Below are 22,681 nucleotides of genomic sequence, written 5' to 3'. Positions count from 1 at the left end.
TTGGCTACAGCACAATAGTTTCCATTGTATATATCATACATTTTTTCCTCACAATTATCAATCATAAAAGCTGTATTTATTATTAATATTTTATTTTAATTTAGAAATTATTGTCATTAATCAAAACAAAATCACAGGGTTCTCATCTTAGTCATGCAGGCTGTGTGTTACAGCCGTGGCTATATATGGTGGACTTGCTCATGTGGAAGAAAATACAGTATTTCTGGTGAACTCTTGCTCAAGTGGAAGAAAATCTTTCCAAATGAGTATAAATGACACACATGGGAATAGTGAGCAACTTAAGTGTCATTATAGTGCTCATTTTGAGTATGGGCCAGATATAGCTTAGAGTTAATTCTCTTTTGGGAATTGAACTCTTTACCATAAACTTAAAGGAATGAAGGCTGCACTTTAGAATAGGCATTCCCAACCGCTTAAGTCAATGACCCTCCAGGTAAATACACAACATTAGTCCAATGACCACCATTTGGTAAGATTTTGTCCCAGAGGCTATTGTTAGATTCAGTAGAGCTACTCGGCTGTCTAAACCATTGGTTATCAACTGGCTTTGTACTGGGACCTGAATTTAATGTTTACCATCATGTTACTCTTAAAGATGCTCTTAAAGCCACTACACACTATCAGTGATTTTAGTGAAACATATTATTGTGGTGCAATATTGGAAAAAAAATCATCCTTGATCTGAAAGAATGAATGCAGCACTTTCAGTCAGCAAAAGCTCATTGCTGATATGCAAGGTTGCACTGACTTGATATAGAGTAGGTTAGAAATTAATACAATATTCTAGATGTGTGACATACTCCACCCCGGGTGTATAAAAGCTTTCCGTCCACAACGTAGCATCTCAGAACCTGTTTTGGGGTTCTGAGTCCGACCCATCATTGGTCTATAATACTGTCAGTGAAAATAGTGTGAGACCTGTGATCAGACAATACATTCTAACTTCTGCTGAACATAATATTAGTCAAATTACATTCCTCAATTATATTTCTTATGCTATTTTAATGACGCCCCCCATGTCTTTAAGGACCCATTGTGTTTGGTGTTGCAGTGATTTGACTACTTTTCATGTGTGACATATTTAAAGATTAAACTAACATCTACATTGATTCTATAGAAATAGTACTAAAAATATATATACTTTTTCATAATGACCCTACCATAACATATTTGACAGTGTAGAGTGAATAAAACATTTAAATAAATATGTCCCCTAAACCCTATTTTGGGACCCACTAGCCTATGTCTGAGGAATGTGTAACCGTTCTTGCTCTCATTCAGTAGGGCCCAGCCAACAGAAAACGGTGATAACAGTCTGTGGTTAAATGAACCAGTATTATGTTAGTGACATGGGGTAAGATCACCTACTGTACTCATACAGCACAGTAGCGTTAGACTCCTCCTCTGCTCTCCTTTTTTGTGCAAGTGCCTCATTCTGTTGTTTTTCCACTTCTTTCCCATATTTATTACTTCTCAGGGGAATGTCTGGGGAGTTTTTTATAGGCCCCAGTGAAAGCTCAGTTAGCTCTCCAAAGTGGTGAGTGCACATTTGTGTGAGTGTGTTTATGCTTGCGTGTGTGTGTCTGTTTTCTGTATCTCCCCTCCCCCACTACTGTCCATTGTATAATCACAGCTCTTACCTGGCTGTGGTGTGTGTGTGTGCAGACACACCCGGCTACTCAATATGGACCAATCACGTCTCGGGAAGATACACCCTCCAAGGAGGTGTTGTACTTCCTGTGTTGGTGAGAGAGAAGAATGGGGCAGGAGAGAAAAGAGACTTGTCTACATTTTTGCTGAGGGGGTCAAATGCAAGAAGTGATCACGTTGGCGTTAGGGGTGTGGAAAGGACAGTGATTTGTGGTTCTACTTGGCGGCCTTTCAACTTGATTTGTGGCATTTGGCCCCGTTCTGTAAACGAGGACTGGTGGGCAGGGAAGAAGACGGAGAGAGAAGCAGAGGAGGGGGAAGATAAGTGTCAATCTGTTTAAACTTGTTTGGGAATTCGAGGAGGGAAGGAGGGGAGGTGGGCGGGGGGAGCTAGAGAGAGAGAGAGAGAGAGAGAGAGAAGAAAAAGCAGCATTGAAAGCAACATTAGTGCTAAGGCATAAACATTAGGTTTTTCCAGAGCGACACATTTGAAGTCAAAGCTATCGAATGAGAGTGAGTGAGACAGAGCATCAGGATTGCATTATAAAAGAGCAACGTTTTTTCGTTGTTTTCTTTCCAAAGCCACCTAGGCAGACTGAATTCGGTGAAGGAATGCTTGTGAGTTGTGCAATCTCATGCTTCCACCTCTGAGTTTGAAAGGAGGGAGGGAGGGGAGGGGGGACTAGATCTCTCCAGGATTCTTCTATTCAGGTGAGTCTCTCAGGTTTACTTGTTTACTGTTGGTGTGTTTCCAAATCACACTGTTCTACGTTCTTGTTGTCGAGTTTGAACTTTGAACACAGATTGATTTTTTTGTGGTTTTGTGTTGTGGTTTAAAATGCCTTAAGTGTGTGTCATGAGCTCTGGCTCTCTGCGTTTGGTATGCTGTTCGACCAAGAATGTTATGCAATCTTATAGTATTTTAATGTTTCTTAATGCCTCTTCCAATGGATACATGTTTGCTCTATCGACTTGTGGTTCTGTGAACTCCAGCAGGGCACAAGCCACAATTACTGTACAAAGGGACACACACAGTGTGTGTTCACGAGAAGCTTTCCCATATTAAAGAAACAGGATGTTTATAATACTACAAAACATCCATATATATCCCATATGTGAATACACAGCTCTATTTTGAAGCTGAAATACGCTGACTTTCCAGTCGTAGCGGGCAAGTCAGTTCTTTGACAGTTTTCAGAGGTAGAATTCTTTGGAGAAGCACAGGCAATCAGAGAAGCCCACTGCATTATGTGCAAATTAACCCCAACTAAAACCTCTTGGTTAAGTTTTGCAGCTCCCTTTCGGTCAATGATTTATTAGTGACAATGCCAGTGATTCCTTATTTCAAGAATATTCTGAGAATGGGTGCCTGGTGACTCCAGCCAGTTATTGCACAGACCATGTGCTCCTATAGTGAGTGCGAGTACCGGGGTTCAAATCCGACCCCCGTCTTTCTCACGTCCTCTCTCCGCCCTCGGTTTCCTGTCTCTCTACACTGACCTAAAATAAAGCATAAAAATACCAAAAACAAATTAAATATTATAAAAATTGTTTCTCTATTGACCACTCTGCATCTCCCTGTCTTTCAGCTTCTCATAAATAATGACACAATGGGTACCAAAAAGCCCAGTTGGACTCTGTTTGACACGCTATCCGCTCACATCTCCAGCGACCGCAGCCACCGGCCTGGACGGAAATCCCGGGATCCCAGCCCTAGACCGGGAGCCACTGCCCCCACGGAACGAGAGAGGACCCCAGAGGAAGAATGGAGGGAAAGAGAAATGGACAGGTTAAAGCAAGACAAGGCAAGAAGCAAAAGGAAAGACACAGACCCTCGGGAGAGGTACCCTGAGAGAGAGAGGGCTCCCTCACCCAGAGCAAGACGGGGGGAGAGAGACCGGAGAGACAGAGAGGGGAGGCAAGAGGCCGAGACACGGCCCAATGGAAGGCCTGTTTCGCACTTTGAGACAAGGGTCCTCGACAGAGAGGCGGAGAGGGCACGGAACAAAGGTGACACGTTTCCCAGAATGAGAAGGGTCGATGACCATAGGGACAGAAGGAGAGACCAGTTTGGCGAGAAAGACGCAGCCAGAGGTGACAGGAGGCCGATGGAACGGCAACAAAGAACAGCCACCGACGACTTGGAGAGAGAAAGGGAGAGAATGTTGAGGAGAGAGAGGCAGGGAGATGGAGAGAGGTACAAGGAGAGAGACGGGGATAAGAACATTGGCAGACCCATAGATGACAGGACAGTGAGGCAGAGGGACAGACCGAGGGAAACCGATCCAGGCTCCCGGGAAAGGAGGAGAGAAAGAGACCCGGAGGTCAACGACCCATGTAACAGAAAAGAGAAGGACATGGTTAGAGACAGGGATAGGCTGCAACCCAACATGGGAGAGAGGCAGGGCCCTCGTGGGGCCTCGCCACGCAGAAGACCAGAGAGGGACCCCTGCACGGACGACGAGCGCCAAGAAAGGGCAGAGGGGAGAGCGGAAAAGAGGGGCACCAGGAGTGAAGGAAACAGTGATGAGGAGATGAGCAAGAAGACGCAGAGGGAGAGGGCAGATAGGAACGAGCCGAGGCACAGCAGGAGCGAGGGAGACGACAAGGGGAGAGTGGCGAGGGAGAGAGACGGAGACAGACATCGGTACAGGGAGGAAGAAAGGCAGAGAGACGGAGGGAGAGACACGGAGAGACACGTGAGGCAGGAGGAGGGCAGGGATAGGGACGGGGGAAAAGAGAGGGAGGGAGAGAGACGGCGGGATGGCGAGCGACAGGCGAAGGGGGCTAGGAGCGACGGCAGGCAGAAGGAGAGAGAGCGGTACAGAGACAGGGAGGGGGAGGAGAGGAGGAGGCGCAACGAGAGGAGTGAGAGAGAGGCAGATCCTAGGAGGGTCAGGGCAGCGGGCAGGGGTAGCCATGGGGGTGGGCCGCCGCAAGCCCAGAGCAGTGGGGAGTGGAGCAGCGATGTGGACAGCGACAGGCAGCGGCAGAGGGTAAGGGAGGAGGACAGGGAGTCTGGGAGAGAGAGCACAGCAGAGAGCGAGAGAGAGGCCAAGGAAAAGGGGGGCAGTGCCAGTGTGGAGAGGGGGGTGGGAGGAGGAACCGAGAGAGGCCACGAGGAGCGACAGAGAGGTGGGAGACATGATGGGGAACGATGGGAAGAGAGGACAAGGCAGAGGAAGATGTGGCTGGAGCCACGGAGAGGAAATTACAGTCAAGGCTCCTCCTTAGAAGACGAAGTAGGAGAGGAGAGAACAGAGTCAAGCACAGGGACAGGAAGGGAGGGGCACAAAGTGAAAGAGGAACTAGATGAGAGGTACTCTGACCCGAGAGCGGCCAGAGTCACATACTTAGAGCAGCGAGAGAGAGAGGAGGAGGGTGTGAGCGTAGACGGAGAGGAGGTGAGAGAGGCCTGGGCAGGGAAAGATAGAGGACGGGTTGAAGGAAGGCGACTGGGGGACAAGGGGGGGAGTTGCGACAGTAGCGAATGGTCAGGTAGTGAAGGAGAGGGTCGGACCGACGGGGAGAGGGATAAAATGCTGTCGGGGGAGGACGGTTTTGTCACTGCCTCCAGCGGTGGGGATGAGGAGGACGAACGTTTGTACAGGGACTCTAGGGAATCCTGGGAAGGCGAGGATAACAGTGGCCATAAGGGGCATGGGGGGGAGAGGGAAGCCCAGGAGGGATGGAGAGAGGAGAGTGAGGATAGGGTCCATGGAGAGGGAGACAGTAGAGAAGGGGACAGACAGGTGACAGAGAAAAAAACCACCATCGTCTTTTGTGTCATCGGCCAAACCCTGCCTCGCTCTGATAGGCCCAGTAAGTCAACCGACTTGTCGGTGGACACCAGGCAGTCAAGTTCAGGAAGTAGTGTGTGTGGTGACAACATCACGCACCAACGCCACAGTGACTCGCCTCCTATTCCGAGCAGAATTGACCAACGTCCGGTCATCAACATCAACCCAGACCAAGAGTCTGAGGCTGAGAGAGAGGGGGACAATGTGCTGAACGAGGCAAGAGCTTACACGGATGATACGTCCAGAGTGATCAGGTACACGACAGAGCCGAAGGAATCGGAGACCGGTGGAGGAGCCAAGGGCAAGGTGGAGCACCCGTATGCCGAGATAGGTCCAATAAGGAAAAACTCAGAGACTGAAAAGCTCCTTGCGGCGTGGAGAGAGAGAGAGACATTGCTTACGGACCAGACAGAAAAAGAGGGCGGAAGTCTGGCAAGCCCCATCAATCCCTACGACGAGGTTGGCTACCAGGGGGATTCTGCACCCGTTTCAGCTCCCTCCGATGAAAACGGCCCCATAAATATGTGCCCAGAAGAGAAGGAGGTGGCCATCCGGATCCGCATGAGCGGAGCGTGGAGCCTGGCAGAGGAGGCCAAGCGTCACTCCCAGGCCCCCCACCTCAAGTGGGCCAAAAACGTTGTGTTCGAGATCCTGGGCTCCTCTGAGGAGCACGCCATCGTTGATGACCCCCAGCCAGGGTCACAGGAAGGTCAGGAGGTCAATCAGCCTGACGAAATGCCAGAGGGAGAGCAACAGCAAGAAGAGCAGGAGGAAGAGGAGGAGGAGATGGTTGGAGAAGGGGCCGGAGAGATGCCCGTCTACGCCACGGTGCAGAAGCAGAAAGCAGGCAATCAGAACTCTGGGACTGAGCTCTCAGAGGGTGAGGGCGAGGCCGAGCCACTGGAGATGGAGGAGCTGAGAGGTACGGGGCAGAGCCAAACAGACATGCATGCTGACCAGGTCACAGACATGCATGGTGACACACCCGCAAACACTCACACTGACACACTGTTAGACACAGGGCGGGAGGATGCGTACAGCACTCCCACAGACACAAACACAGAGCCGTCTAGTAGACAACTGCAGGTAGAGAAGGCAGAAGTGGTAGAGACGCAGGACAGGACGCGGGACGGGGGGAAGGCAGAGGAGATCAGGGAAGAGTCAGGGGAAAGGAAACGGGGAGCAGAGGGGGCTGAGGAGGAGAAGAGCAGAGCGAGAGAGGTGGAGATGTATCTCTCGGTGAGCAACACCCTGTACAAACCCAGCAGCTGCCCCAGTCTCAGCTATGACTGTGAGGTGGAGCTGCCTGGATCAGGCATAACAGTCGGAGGTCAGGGGGGAGCGGAGGAGAGAATGGGGGAAACTGAGGAAGAGGAGGAGGAAGAGGAGGTATTTGAGAGGGTTGCTGATGAGGAGGTGAGAATGAGGACCCAGGGAGAGGGGGAGGTGAAAGGGGAGGGCGAAGAGGGCGGGGAGGTGGCGGCAGAGAGGAAGGCAGTGCTGGTGAAGAGTAGCGTCAGTTTCCGAGATATGGGCCCTGAGGTGCGCATACGGAGAAGGGGGATCCGCAAAACAACAGAGCGACGAAGAGAGGAGTCCTTAAAGGAGACTGACGAAGAGGAAGGTGTTGCAGGGGATCGCACAACCCGAATATTCACCACACCAGGTAAAGCAAGGAGCAAAAATGGTGGCCAGAATCAGGCGGTTGGCTCTTCCAAACTGGGCCACTAATAATTTCATTTTACCAAATCAACTCACAGCTTTGATAATCGCCTCAAAGCCACTAATCATTTTGATCAAATAATTTCCAATCACCTAACTGTATCAACAATAACAAATAGGCTGCCACAGAGAGGAAATGACAGATTTGATCACTTCAAATGTGCACTCACTCACTACTCTAAAGAACAATACTTTACCCAAAAAGGCTACTTTCATTTGTAAAGGCTAGTTGTGACTCGTGTCTTGTCCTGTCGCAGCCTATGTTTCCTAATAATATAGGGGTCATTTCATCATACTCACATTTACAGTTTTCTTATAAACAAGCTTTTCCTGGAAGTGGGAGTGTGCTTCACGTCAGTCATCAGTGTGTCAGTGACGGTGGTGGATGGTGGGTGGAGATCAGATAGCAGAAAAATCCCTCTAAAACCTGAGTCTATAACAGGTCTCTCACATCCTCTCTGGCAGAACACATAAATGACAGACAGACGCTCGATCGCTAAACTTTTCGTTTTCTATTTTCTTTATTTATTTACTAATTGTTATTTATTTTACATTATTAATACATTTTATTTATTTATCTATCTTATTTATTTCTTCATATTGTCACATTTGTTTTGTTTTCACTTTTTTCTGCTAGCATTCATTCATTCTTTAGTTTCTTGAACGTTGGTAGTACCAGGGTGGCATTACAAGGACGGGTTTGACCAAACCATGCTGCTGTGTGAAGAATGGAAGACTTACGTTGTCAGTCGATCTAACAGATATTTTGTTCTTATAGATGGGGAGGATTGTAGAAGTGACAGCTGGGGAGAAGTGGACCTGAGGTGAGTCCAGTAAACGTTTTTGATACCATAGGAGTTGTAAATAATCAGTTAAAAAAAGGAGAACATTCAAATGTAAAGTTACCTTAAATGCTGTGACTGCTGTGTCTGGCTTATTCTGTATTTTTGTTTTTTATTTGGGAGTGTGCTGTAGCTTTCTCAAAGAACTGAACATCGTGTGAAGCGTTTTGGGCCCAGTGTTTGAGAAACACTGTTGTACAAAAATGTCATTTAATACATACAGTATTGAGTGTTTATAGGTTGATTTAACTTGATATTCACACTTGTATCAGCAATTCTCAGACTCTGTGTCTTTGTCAATCTTCACCACTGCAGGAATGTTTTGGATAATATTGGAAGTATTGGAAGAAGGAAAAGAAACTCCAAGTTTTTCAGTGAGTATCTCTTCATTATTTCCACTGTTAGCACTGTACTTGTCACTTATACATCAAGTAACAGAAACAGAATCATACTGCTTGCCACTAGGGATAATAACGTACATATTCTTGTAAATGTATTACAATGCTAATGCATCAGAGTCAATTATATACGGATACATGCACAGGCATGCACACATTCAATAAAGCAATAATTTATTTTCAAAGCAAGATACTTTTTTCAATGGGCCATAGTATATTTAATTAAAAGGAGGGGAAGAAAATTATACCGTGGTATTCTGGTTGATTAGCCTGGTAAACCATCCCGGTCGCATGAATTCACATTATCATGCGTCTTCTGCAGAACGGTCTGGCCCCAAGCACTGTGTGGGCTTTTTGCAGAAAACAAAAAGGGCGTCTGCGTTCAGGGCTGACACTGAGCGCTGATTGGCTCTTCCACTTTTTGCGACCGGGATGGTTTACCACGCTACTGGTCGATACCGTACTGTGAAATTTCATACCATTACAGTATGGGGTGATTGGGAATTGTAAGGTTCTTGGTTCAATCCCCACCTCCCCCTGTGTTAGTGTCGAAGTGTCCTTGAACAAAACAACTGCCCCCCATGAGCATGGTTGGTGACGTGCATGGTGTCCTCTGATGTGAATGTAATGGACATTGTAAAGTGCTTTGGATAAAGACGCTATATAAATGCACCATTTACCATTACATTCCTATTGACCACTGAGCTGTTCCACGGGGAGCAAGTGGGTATTAAGGTTATTGCATATAATAATAATAATACATAGGATTTATATAGCGCTTTTCTAGGTACTAAAAGTTGCTTTACAGAGCATACCATTACAGTATAGAGGCAGCAAGTATTTCTTGTTATCTTTAATAATTTTAAATTGTCTGTGCATCTGTGTGGAATAGACTTGCACACTTCCACAGAGTCCTGGGTTTGGTTCCTGACACAATGCTTGGCTGGTTGCTGCAGTGAAAAGTAGTAGTAGTAGTAGTAGTAGTAGTAGTAGTAGTGGCCAAGTACCCAGGCCAACAGTGGAGGATTGACAGGGACCACAGCACACATGGGGAATTGCCAATTACTAAATGACCACTTCCCTATGTGCGTCCGAGGATTCCCATTCAGTATAGGGACTCAGGACATGACCTTTCTGTCACTTGGCTGCTATACTGACCACTCTACATCACTGCCGCCTATGACCTGGCATTCAGACATTATTTTATGCTGATTATAAAAGGTCTTTAGAGGTATATGACAGACTCTTGTTCTGTCTCACTCTTCAAATTTCAGCATGGGCTTCATGCATGACTTGTATGTTCTTCTGGAATGCGTATAAAGTCATAATTTGACTTAAGCTAACCCAAACATTTGTGGTCTTATGTTTACTTATTGAACCTGTGGTGGATATGAATCATCATTTGAGGATAATCCCTTTAAAAACCCATAAAACATTTATGACTGGTCAACATAATGGCCTGGAACAGTGACGTGTTTACAGATCTAATCTGGCTCTCTGGTTTTGACTTGCTGTGGTTGGGAATGAATGGCGTGATAAGAGAGCATTTCCCTTGCATCACTGTGTGTGATTCATATGTGTGCGGTCAATGGCTCACTAGTTGTTTACGTGATACTTTGGTTGTTGAAGGGAGATACAGGCAGGAAACGGCTCCTTCTACAAACTTGTATTTTTAAAACAGCCTAAAATGGCAGCAGCTTTCTGGACCAATGAGTCACTGGGATATTGCATGAAATTGGACAGACCCCTTGTGTGTGTGTGTATGTCTGTGTGTGCTCATGAATCGAGCGCACGTGTGTGTGTGTGTGTGAGAGAGAGAGAGACAGTATTAATGTGTGAGCCTGTGAGATTTGTTAGTCTGTGCTTTGTGCGTGTGTGTGTCTGTGTACATATGCGCTCCAGGGCTTCAGACAGGTTTCTGCAGGTTTATTCATATTCTCTTAACTTGTGGGGGGAAAAAAACAGCTGCTGCTGAAGACCTTGCATTCCGACAAGTACGTGTAAAGGGAATGTGAAACACAAACATAACCCTCTCGACTCAATCTTTTACCGTCTCTCTCCCTCCATTTACTCTCACTCATCCTTTTTCTCTCACGTTTCCTTTCTTCCTTCCTTCCCCCCCTATATCCTCCCCTCCATCCGTCCTTCCCTACCTCCTTCTCTCAGATGTTGGCCCGCTCTACCAGCAGTACAGCGACAATGCACAGAACATTGAGATCCTGCGGCAGGCTCGCTCCGACACCATCTCCATCCCGGTCCCGTCCTCGTCATCTCCTCCATCGTCCCCCACCTCCTCGTCCCCGACCTCCTCGTCCCCGACCTCCTCGCCCCCTCCCGCCCGTAGGCCCCTGCCTCCCTTACCCCCCGTCCCTCACCCGCACTCCCTCTCCCACACGGGCTCCATCACCAGCATCAAGAGTCTGCCACTCCCAGAGCTGCCGGCGTCGCAAGGGCGCAGGTCATCCTCGCCCCGCCTCTCGATCGCACCGAACACCCAGACGCTGTGGCAGGACCTGCCCGGGGTCAGGAACAGCACCGAGCTGGGCGAATTCACAGAGGACCAGAGACGACTGCAGGAGGTAACCCCCAGAGCCACTTAGGAGAAGAAGCGCAAGCGTAGAACGAACTTCAAAATTCCCTATGTCAGAAAAGAGTCAAGTGTGATGTATACTTACTGTAGTTGTGCATCAATGTTGCGTGCTGAATATAGTAGATCTACAAGCTTGTAGATCAGCTATTTTCAAAGTATAAATCAAGTATAAATTAAGCCTAAAATGCACACAGTGCCCAGTAATTATTGCTTTGGTCCTAGAAATGTCATGTTTGAGGGAAATAACAGGACACATTTTTATTTTAGTACCACAAAATGTACCAATAATTAATGATATTCTCTTATCTTATTATTATCGAATCAGATTAATCTGTTTAAAATGTATGCAGTAGGGCCACTCAAGTGATTGTTTCATAAATTAACATTTTGATTGTCTCAATGATTAATCTTCTGCAGTTAGGAAAAGGTTGATGGCTGTTGTTACCCACATCACTGAGACTGATAATTGCATTAATAGCATTTTAATCATCATTAAGGCTATAAGTATACAGCTGCAATTAGGCATTATATAAATGACTGAAGGTGACGCACCATTGACCAGAAATGACTGGTGCAACATTTCCTGACGTACAAGTAAAATTCATGGAAAAGCAATCAAGAAGTGCCCGAAGGCATAGCTGGTTTTCTGCTGTAGGTCTTGTCATGGAAATCCCATCTGTTAACTGGATCGCTTTATGTGTTCACATCAAACTATATCTAGTCATCTTAGTTAAACCCCCCCGTGCTTCTAGAGAAGTACTTAGTCATCGTTCACCTCTCAATGTTGCTTTATGAGCCGTTTGTTCTTTGAGTTTCATTTTCTTTATCTCCTGCTTTCCTATAACGTATTTTGGCCCTGCCTGAGGTATTCCTCTGAGACCGTCTCGTGTGATTGGATTCCAGAGAAGGAGAGGTCCTTTCTGTTTTGTTGTTAGTAACTGACATTTTAGGAATGTAGTTGACAATCCTGTTCAAGCTTACAATAAGTACAATAAGTATAGAATGAGGTTGGATTACCAGTTCAACGTTACAATCAGCCAGCAGTACATGGGTGTACATGGGTCAGATCTGTAGTGTATAATAGTCATTAATTATGCAAAGGGAAATTCCAGAATAGAGACATTGTAAATATAAGTGATTTTACAGTAAGAAATCTTGACTATAATTATGCATTAGATACATGTAAAAACAGCAGGTATGGTAAATGTTTAGCCCAAATGTGGCTATATAGTATATATACCGTAAAATGGCACGGCCTAATTCTTGGGGGAAAAAATCATGCTGCATCAAGCCAACAAAATAACTTTTCTACATTTCAGAAGTCCTAACTTTTTCCAGATCAATATGTTCGGTTACTTCTTTCTCCATTATATGGATGATATATTTATCTTAAAAGCTTGTTTAATGTTCTTTTATTTATTATTTTCCATCCTTCTCCTGTCTCCTTCCTTCTCAGGTGAGATTTGAGGTGGTGACATCGGAGGCGTCCTACTGCAGGAGTCTGGACATCGTGGTGGATAACTTTGTCAAGTCCAAACAGCTGGGGGCGCTGTTGGCCATTCAGGACAGGAACTGGCTGTTCTCTCGTCTGGCTGACGTCCGTGCCATCAGTCACAGGTCTGATTAATGTGAATGTCTTGTCAACTTGCATAGATACATCTTTCACCTCCTCAGAATAAGCCTGAATGTCAGACTATATATCAGATGATACATAATGTGAGAGCATTTTCCATTGTGATATATCTGCATTTTCTATAGTCCACTGGTACTCCACATGGGGCCTGGGGGACCCCTAGAGGTTCTTGATGGGGTACCAGGTGTCCCAATCTAAATGATTTGTGGTAGTAAAGAACCAAATGGACAATTGCCAGTTTGTAACTCTGAGGAGTTTACATTGCAGATTGGGGTCCCTGAGATAATAAAATAAAAGGCATCAAATAGGGGTCCATATTCTAATGCATATCAAGCTGGATAATCACTGTTATATTCTTTGAGATTGTAGTACAGCTATGTCTTTTCTAAAACTAAACTAACTACAATATGTGCTTGTTTGACAACTTGTTACATATCACATGTACTACCTTACCTTTGCCTCACCAGGATAATTTATGTTATTTATTCATACATATGGATATACAGTATGGTTGGACAGATGTTTGACACGCTTCTTTTGTCCTTTCCCTTTCAGTTTTCTGTCAAAGCTAGAGGAGAGGGTGGAGACGAACACCATGCACTTTTCTGTGTGTGACATTATCGCTCGCCACTGTAAGCGTTTCGGAATGGTTTACGTGCCCTACCTCACCAACCAGTCGTATCAGGACGCCACCTACCAGAGACTCATGTGAGTCAACTTTGTATTTTTCTTCCTTTTATTGACAGGCAGTAGGACATTTTATTTACCTTCCTTTACTGACAGGCAGTAGGACTCAGAGGAAGATGCAGTAGCATCGAAACTTCAGTCATTATTTTGTGTACTTGGCACCTTAATAAAAGAGGCTTTAATTGTTGTTGTTGCTGTTGTCCTACTCCTGTGACGCACCGGGCTTGCCCTCTTTTGGCTGAGGCGCGGCAGTACACTCCCTTTCTAGGCAGTAGGATGTTTTATTTGTCAGGCAGTAGGACATTTTATTTGTCAGGCAGTAGGACATTGCGCTGCGCCATGTTGTGAGCTTGTTGAGCTGCAGTTTTTGGTGTGCGACACCCACACCCAAATAAGAATAAATCAGGCTTTGAGTGCAATTTATTGGCACATCTAAAACTGACGGTTAAAGCTAATGTTCTTCTTCGTACTGAGTCACTTGAGGATGTGCCAGTACATTTCACTTAAAGGATCTACAGTGTGCAGACCTTCTTTTATGTCTTCTGTTGGTCCAGCAGAGCTTAAACTGTATTTGGATGTGCTTGACTACTCTGTATGCATTATTAGACAGCATAGAGTAGACATAGAAGGAAACCTTTTCTGGTGGTATTTTATCCAGGATTATTATGTATTTACTGTATATCCAACAATTGCATTTTCAACTGAAAAAAGTGTTTACTGTATGGTCGTTTAATGAAGTATACATTTGCCTTTAGGAAGGGAAACGTGACTAGAAAGATGGAGGTGTGAACTGTTTAGAGCAATCCTATCAAATACTTGTTTGTATACCATTGCACAAATGTTACACACACACACACACACACACACACACACACACACACACACTCACTCACTCACTCACTCACTCACTCACTCACTCACTCACTCACTCACTCACTCACTCACTCACTCACTCACTCACTCACTCACTCTCACAAACTCACTACTTTGTATTTTTGCATCTCAGGAATGAGAATCTGAAGTTCAAGCAGGTTGTGGAGAAGTTGGAGAGGAGTCCTGTTTGTCAGAGACTTCCTCTGCGCTCCTTCCTTATCCTCCCCTTCCAGAGGATTACACGCATAAAACTACTGGTCCAGGTGTGTGTGTGTGTGTGCTTGTATTATTATACTTGTGATGATAACCCCCTGAATCTTCCAGTGTGCTGTCTTCCCTGTTTTCGTTTGTCTTACTTCCACATTGTTTCTTTCTGCCCAGAACATAGTGAAGAGAACAGCACCTGGTACTGAGGAGGTGGTGCATGCCATCAAAGCGTTGAGGATGTTAGAGAAGGTATACTGTTTGACCATCTCCTTCTCACTTCTTCCATGAAGTTTTACATCACTTCCCCAAAACCTTATCTCACACTTCTCTTCTTCCCTTCCTTCTCTACATCTCTCCCTGTCGTTCTCTTCCCCCGTTCCTCAGCTGATTCAGGAGAGCAATGACAGCATCACTCAGATGAAGAGTATAGAGTCCCTGGTCTCCCTCAGTGCCAAGGTCGACTTTGAATGCCGGGTAAGTAAGGACTCAATTTCCCATAGTCCCTCTTGGGTGATGTTGTCACGGATCAACAAAAGAAGTCTATGCAAATCTGTAACAACCTGATTGTATTTTCTAATGTTATTTTTTACTCGCATTTAACTCACTTATTTAGAATGTCTACCTCGCTTACTAAAAGCTAAATGCCACTGCCAGCTAAATGCCTAACTGGAGTGTGTGTGTGTGTGTGTGTGTGTTTGTGTGCATGTGTATATTCCAGACTCTCCCCCTGGTGAGTCAGTCTCGGAGGCTGGTGAGAGAGGGTCCAGTGACAGAGTTAATGGACTTCTCCCTAAAGGAGACAGAGAGAACCGTCTACTTGCACCTTTTCAATGACTACCTGCTGCTCTCGCTGCACAAAGAGTGAGTCTCTGCACACTGCTCATTTGAACCACAGATTTCCATGTTAGGCACTGAGCTGCTTGCTATTTCTTATTGAATGTTTCTCTGCCTTCCTCTTTGTTATCTTAAATAAATCACACTTCTTTTATCCTCCACTCAGTTACCTTCCCCATCTCTCACTTAAGTTCTCCCTTGCTCTATGCCCCTCTCTCTCTCTCTGAACATGCTCACTCTGTCATGAACACCAAAGCTCTGGGCCCATTATGTCAGGTTTGTCTCTTGTTCACAATCGCAGAACCTTGCAATAATACTGCCAAATATAACAAAAATATAATACTGCCTTCATTATACAATAAATTGTGAAAATACCGGTCCAAACCCTTACCCCACCAGAGCAGGACCTCTATTAGTATGCTCTCTTCCTTTCAACTTTCCTTTGTTTATGTCTCAAAGAATAAATCCAACATAAAATGGGAGTACTAGACATCCCTTGTAAAGTAAAAAAAATCCCTTTGTAGATATATTCGATTTGACTTTATCTTCTTTTTGCATCCAGAGGGGGCAGGTTCACGGTGATCGACCACTCTCCGGTATCAGACCTGCGTGCTGAGAACTGTCGCGTCAAGCTCCACTCCCTACAGAAGAATCTGTTCCGTCTCCATCTCTCAAACAAAGCCCTGCTGCTCAGGACAGACACACAGTAAGACAAAGAGACAGCAATGATGATTGACCTTTGAACTTGTGGCTCTCATCTACGGTCCTGAGAACACAGACCCTTGCCAGTTTTATATTCTACTAGGCCTTCATTACTTACCACTACTTCCTGTACCAATGCCTTCACCTGGTATCACAAGTCTAAAGTAACATATCAAATAAAATAAATAAAAGCACTCTGGGTCCACAGGACTGGGGGTTGAGAACCATGATTCTAGTTCATCACAGCAAAACACAGGATTTATGGAAATCTTCTGTGAACTTCCTTTCTGTTTCAGGAGCGATAAGCTACGCTGGATATCGGCTGTGTCGCGGCCGCATCCCGAAGTAGATTTTTCTGCTGCACAAGGTGAGAGCGCACATCCCGCCTTAAGCTTAACTTATACTCTGTGGTGTGACTGTGTTGCCTGCAGAAAAGAGCCGATCTACAAGCTTTCAGGTGGGTTGCCAATTTCATCCATCAAGAAAGAGTACCTATTTATCAGTTTTATAGTGTTTCAATTTTCATTTCTTTGTCATCACTTCCCATTTCACTTGTGTATGCTGTATGATTTCCAATTTGGATGAAATTGGTATCCTGACCTGCAATGATTACTCTCACAATATAGAGCTATTATACAGCTATTATACATTATGCACCTTAACTATGTTAGTTATAAATTACGTTGATGGTGCTTCTCATCTGTTGATACAAATCTGGAAGAGCTTCATAAATAAAAACTCTAGTAAACAAAATGATGTAAAAAATGTAAAAATAACACAAAAAAAAGGGGGTGGGCCACTATAGAAGGCTTGCTGGTAAAAAGTACGAGTTTAGAGTTGAACATTTGTAAAAACGTGAGATAAAAAATTAAAATAGGATAATGTTAGAATAAAATAAAATGGTGTCAAAAGAAAATTAAAATAAGGCTGGGCTGCAAAAGAAAAAGGCTTAGATCTTCAGCTATTGCATGAATGTGCAGTGGAAAATATAGTTGGAGTAAGAATTGGAGCGTAACCTATTGATCTTTTACAGCTGTGAGTCTGACCTGTTCTCTCTTCTTGTCCTCCCAGATTCCAAGCAAATGCAATGCATCCGAGCCATCGTTGCCCATCAACCAGATGAGCTGTCCTTAGAGAAGGCTGACATCATACTGGTGCACCAACAGAGCAGTGATGGTAAGACTCTCTGACTACATTTCCCACGATTCCCAGTTACAGTTGCCACTGTACAGCACAGAAATTGATTGTCAGAGGGACTTGCAAACATCTTACTGACCTACTGTACCACTGTGCTGCACGTTGAATTTGTTACAGTTCAGGGTAAAACATGGCAGGCTGCATAAGACTGACCTTATATAGCTAATCAAATGAATAATGGGTGTGTTAGATTGAAATGTGTCTATGTGGTTTGACACACCTGTTAATTTGATTACCGGTGTCTCCTGTGGTGTACATACGTCTAAGACGTACTAATATCAATATGAGATATCAAAATATGAAAAGATCACATATTTATATCAATAAATCTTAACTATGTTCACTTATTTTGACATGCGTTCTGCAATTTAAAGAGAAAGAATGCCGAAACATATTTATTAACAGAAAGAGTAATACAATCGTTCAATAATGAAATAATGGGCTTGAACTCACAAGCCTTTAGATTATGAGACCAAATGGAATTACATCCTAGTATGAGAAACTGCTAAACCGTTCTAAATCAGACACAAGTCAAGTAAAGGAGGTGAGCCAAGTAGAAACTGGAGAGAGAAGAAAGTGGATCGATTAGTAGTGGACAACGCCAGAAGGAATAAGAACCACTGAGTAGTTACTTTGCCACTAGAGAATGCAGTTTGACCTGGACCATATTTACCAGCTGCTGATGCAGTGACGTATTCAGCTTCAATCCGTGTCTGGGGTCCCACATACCTCTTGGTGGCACGATGGCACAGTGTTGGGCGGATCACGGAGTTGGGTTTTGGTGACCCCTAGAGTTGCAGAAGTGAGACCAAGCGGACGATGGGTTTAGTCAGTTCACACTGAGATGAACTCCTCCTCCAGGTCTGGAGCCATCCACGGTGATGGCTCCAGGAGCGTTAACTTATAAAGTAGAAATATTCTCTCAGCTTCAGCACCAAAAAAGCTCACGTTCTAAACTCAGCCTTTATCGGGCCTGATTGAGAGGCTTAACTGGTAAGATGATGCCTTTTACTCTTGTCAGATAAAACTGGATAGAAGTAAAGCTACAGTTGAAATGTTAAAAAACGTTTGGTTTAAAACCAAAGTGAAAAGTCTTAAAACAAAAATAACTACCTTCAACCTCTTAAAGGAAGACTTCACCCATTTTCAACCTATCTTCATATAATTGGTCCTCACTAATGTTCATTATAATACAGTACCATTTTTATACATGGTCTGTGTCAGAAAGCCGCTAGCCTCGGAAACCCAGGCTTTTTTTTTTGTTACAAAAGAAAAAAAGCCTGGGGGAGCCATGCAGGAACGATGGTCTTGGACCTTGTTATCTCCTAACCAATCAGAGTGCAGAGGGGCGTCGCTCTAAATTTGGTGACGTCAGCGTGCTCCGTGCACAGGCCGAGGGGGGGAGGGGAGGGGAGGCGGGGACATAGATTGGTGAAGCAATAGGAAGCCACGCACAAATCCGGGCGGCTGTGTTTGGGTCCGACCTTCAAGACCATGGATTGAGCTCGTAGCCTCAGGCTAGAAAGCCGCCTACCAGTGTTAGGCAGGTTTGGTCATTTCAAACAAGATTAATTATTTTTATTTTATTAATGCAAGAATAATGGCTTCTATTATAGCATGCTAACTTTCCAGGAATGGAAAGCCTGCAGTATTATAGGTTTTAAACCTACAAAAGTAAACATTTACTTATTGTAAACATGTTAATATTTATATAAATTGTCACGCATCAAATCACAACTTCATTTAGAAAGTAATCATCTTCTTTCATTCCTGTGGATAGGTAGAGAGAAAGAATAGGAGAGAAAGATACAGAGGCAGACAGACAGAGATCCACAAAGGTTGGGAATCCACCAACAATTGGGGGTCCGTGTGACTGTGTGTGTTCTCTGATTTTCATCATGTACTGTAAGACTCAGGTCACCTCCTGGTCAATTGGTTCACCAGTTCACTGGGACAGCTTTAGGATTACTCTATTCTTTAACACCCCCTCTATATAATCTCGATAGGTCAGGGTCTTCTGTCATTGAAGGGGATTTCCTGGACTCGTCCAGATATCCTGGTATCCTGGCTTTGACCAGTTTTAATTTGCTGACCAGAGGATTTCTCTCTCTGTGTAAACAAGGCAACGGAGTCTGTTTCGTATCTCACCAAGCCACAGAAGGTTGTAAACGTTCTCACCCCCTTCTGTGGGAAAATGGTTGTGGTGGAGCAGGTATCATTTGTGTGTGACTTGCAGGGTCAGTGGTTTCTCCCCTGATTGTTCCAGCAGTTGCAACATGCAAATATCCATATTTCGCATTTGCATATCAATAATTTTCGCCTCCATACAATACAGTGCAGCTGTGCTTACTAGCCTGCCATGTTTTTAATCTGCTGTACGTTTTAACCTGAACTGAATGCTCCATTAATGTTATGCACTCTGAGAGTGAGAAGACTGCCGCTGCTCTTCCTTATGTTTCAATTGCAAACAATTCAGAACATTCCCGGTCCTCTATATGCGAAGGCGGGGACTTGGGAGAATTATTATTATTATGAGCCGTAGGAACAGAACTAGAGGAATATGTTTTTTCTCACTATTTGGTGCAGTAAACACAGACTAGTGGGTGAGGACAAACTTGTCAGCTAAAATGTATACCTTGCTTAGACAATGAAGTCATCTACTATTCATTCAGGTGGTACACTACATTGCACGTAAACATTAAACTCTTCAAGTAAAACCAGCTCCTGCCGTGTTTAATGATCAACTTTGCATGAAGTGCACCATTTCATCTTTCTCCCTTGCAAACTCAAGAAAAGCTTGACTGATGCTTTTTTGTGTTTCCTGAAATTCTGTCTATATGCCTCGGGCACCACCAGTTCATAGGCGATTTAAAGATTGCCGTCTTAACACAATCATATTTTAAACTGTCCTCTAGAGGGAGAGCTGACACCACATCTTGAGCTTTTCCATGTATTTTGCTTTGAAGCAGTAACAACCAAACGTCCGATGGCCACTGAAGTGTAGAGGCAATGCGCTCAAATGCACTAAAATATGAATTTACTTAAAACTCATGGAAAGAAGTGCCTTTCTTTGAAAATGGCTCTTGTCTACACAATAGAAGTGTCTTCAAAATCATCTTCTTAAACAACACTCTGTCTCTCTTGTTCCCCTAGGTTGGGTGGAGGGGACCAGGCTGTCTGACCGGAACCGTGGCTGGATCCCCGAGTCTCACCTGGAGACCATAACTAACTCTAAAGTTCAAGAGCGCAACCTCTCAGATGCTCTCAAACTTACAACCGCCACGGCTGCTGTGTGAATGTGGACATACAAACCTTTGATTTGGACGTATTGGACCTGAAACAAAGATCTCTGCTACGAGCTGGTGCAGTTCTGGATAGTGGATGATGGAATGCTGGGAATGTGGATTCCCTTCTCCCTGTGTTAGAAAAGAGCATGGGTTAAAGTACTGTAAGGAATGGATGGATGTAGCAGTGTTTGGTCATGCTGGGCCCTTAATCTGGCAGAAACCGTTGCTGAGGGACATCGTATGAGCTGCCTGCATTTTTTTTGTTTAGGGCTTTGTGACTGTGAAAAGTGGGTTCAGACTGAGACAATCTGACAATTGTATTGAGATAATATAAGTAGCCTAACATATCATGTGTATGTCACTGGGCTGTTTTGAGAAAATGTGTTTTAAAGTGGAAATAGCTTTTTGTGAGAAACATCAGTTTTTGCAAAATGTTTTATATTGTGTATATTGAATAGAACTTTAATATGTATTGGTTTTTGGTGGATTAGGTGTTGAGAAGAACACAGACAGCATGCAAACTATACAACTTCCTAAAACCGTAAGTGCAATTTCAAGATGTACAGAACATTATAGTAATATTATGCATAGCAAGTGGACAGTGTTTAATGAAATTCAAATGTATTAAATAAAAGCATGCGTTTGGACAGACACGTGCATGATCTATTCTAAGTGAGCCGTGAATGATTTATTTGAGGTATATGAAATGTATATTGTGTAAGTACCAATGAGTGAATCTGTGCAAGGCCAATGAAGACCACACAACTCTGGCATACAAGGTGCAATGGAAGATGAGAAACCTGCAGCCTGTGACAAACCTCTGAGTTGCTTAACAATGCAAGCATTTTGCAGAGGCATGCCTGAAAAACATATAGGCCTATCACTAAAAGTTAAGGGAGGAATGTAGCCTCAACCACTTTATTTTTTTTTAAATAAAACCAGCTTGAGCTTGAGCTTCTTTACCAAGTTTTCAATATCACACCTATAGTGACATGCCCAAAATAGGGACGCCAGGTTATAAGTGGTTATTTATGATGAGGGCCTCAGGCCCAGACTACTGTAAATAGATGTGTATAGTGTATGCACAGCTATTTTTCACAACTATAACCAGCCTTGCTTCTAGCTTGCATAATTCAAGTATACAGTATGCTGTCAGTGGTGTAAAGTGACTAAGTACATTTACTCAATTACTGTACTTTTGTACAATTTTGAGGTATTTTTTTTAGTATTCCCAATTTTCAGTACTTTTACTTCTACTCCACTACATTTATTAGAAAACTTTAGTTACTAGTTACTTTGTAGAAACTTGTGAAATGGGACATTTTGCATAATGAGTACTTTCTACTTTTGGTACTTTAAAAAAAGGGAAAAAATGGGCTTTTATCCCTTATTTGACAAGACAGTAGGCTGACAGGAAATGGGGAGAGAGAAGGGGAGTGACATACAGCAAAGGCCATTGGGATCGGGAGTTGAACCTGCGACGTGCTGCCAGGCTACATTGAGTTTAGGTGCCTGAACCGCTACGCCAGCGGTGCCTACTTTTGGTACTTGAATTACATTTTGATTCCAATACTTTTGTACTTTCATTCAAGTGATTTTTTTATTCCAGACTTTTACTTGTAACAGAGTATTTCTACATGATGGTATTGATACTTTTACTTAAGTAACAAAATTGAGTACTTTTTCAACCACTGAATATACAGTATCCTGTTGATATTATAGTATTCACTATTCAGTATAAATTGTACTACAGATCGACAGGATTGGCTTGCCTGAGTAGCCTCACATGACGACACGCACGTAATCTGTGTCTGGGCCCCTAGGGCGTGGCCCTGGGCTGGTTTGTCCCAGTTTCCTAGCCCTGCCATTGATCCGCATGGCCGAAAGTGGGACAAAAAGGGCGTATGACAGTTAGATCTGTAGCTATCAAGCCAATGAATGCACTGTAAACAAACTGAGATCCCGCCTCTGCTTCTGTCTGAATGGACAGATCAACCTCGCGTCACCATAAATTCCACAGTACCAGTGGAAAGCCTGGTTCCTTACTATTCTTCAGTGCTCAGATCCGGTCTAGAGCCCGCCTACTATATCGGGCAATTTGCAATATTACGTAACATAGATGTACCGCTTCCGTATCTGCTCTAGACCCAGACCGGATCAGCAACCTATACAGTGAATGGATCCCTGTCTGGACAGGTCGTACACAGTCATACGATTCGCCCAAATAGTGTGGAGGGG

General features: G+C 44.2%; 1 protein-coding gene across 3 annotated transcripts; it reads left to right on the top strand.

Annotated features, from left to right (window-relative positions):
* The first annotated feature begins 1,783 nt into the window (after positions 1 to 1,783).
* Positions 1,784 to 21,115, top strand: arhgef5 (Rho guanine nucleotide exchange factor (GEF) 5). 3 transcript variants are annotated; one of them, XM_080427475.1, is made up of 16 exons: positions 1,784 to 2,382; positions 3,261 to 6,572; positions 6,618 to 7,137; positions 7,972 to 8,017; positions 8,351 to 8,409; positions 10,600 to 11,012; positions 12,480 to 12,640; positions 13,212 to 13,364; positions 14,350 to 14,479; positions 14,598 to 14,672; positions 14,808 to 14,897; positions 15,142 to 15,284; positions 15,820 to 15,963; positions 16,256 to 16,326; positions 17,031 to 17,135; positions 20,310 to 21,115. In XM_080427475.1, exons 2-16 carry the CDS (start codon positions 3,282 to 3,284, stop codon positions 20,450 to 20,452), a joined length of 5,544 nt encoding a protein of 1,847 aa, XP_080283601.1. In that variant the 5' UTR covers positions 1,784 to 2,382; positions 3,261 to 3,281; the 3' UTR covers positions 20,453 to 21,115. The 3 variants fall into 3 exon arrangements, with proteins under 3 accessions (XP_080283601.1, XP_080283602.1, XP_080283600.1); XM_080427476.1 differs by lacking the exon at positions 6,618 to 7,137 and having other exon boundaries at positions 3,261 to 6,393; XM_080427474.1 differs by having other exon boundaries at positions 3,261 to 7,137.
* The last annotated feature ends 1,566 nt before the right edge of the window (positions 21,116 to 22,681 follow it).

This window comes from Gymnoscopelus braueri (genome assembly GCF_963280865.1).
Source record: "Gymnoscopelus braueri genome assembly, chromosome: 4".
NCBI lineage: Eukaryota > Metazoa > Chordata > Actinopteri > Myctophiformes > Myctophidae > Gymnoscopelus > Gymnoscopelus braueri.
Note: the sequence above shows the minus strand (reverse complement) of the source record. Positions and strands in the feature narration are given on the sequence as shown.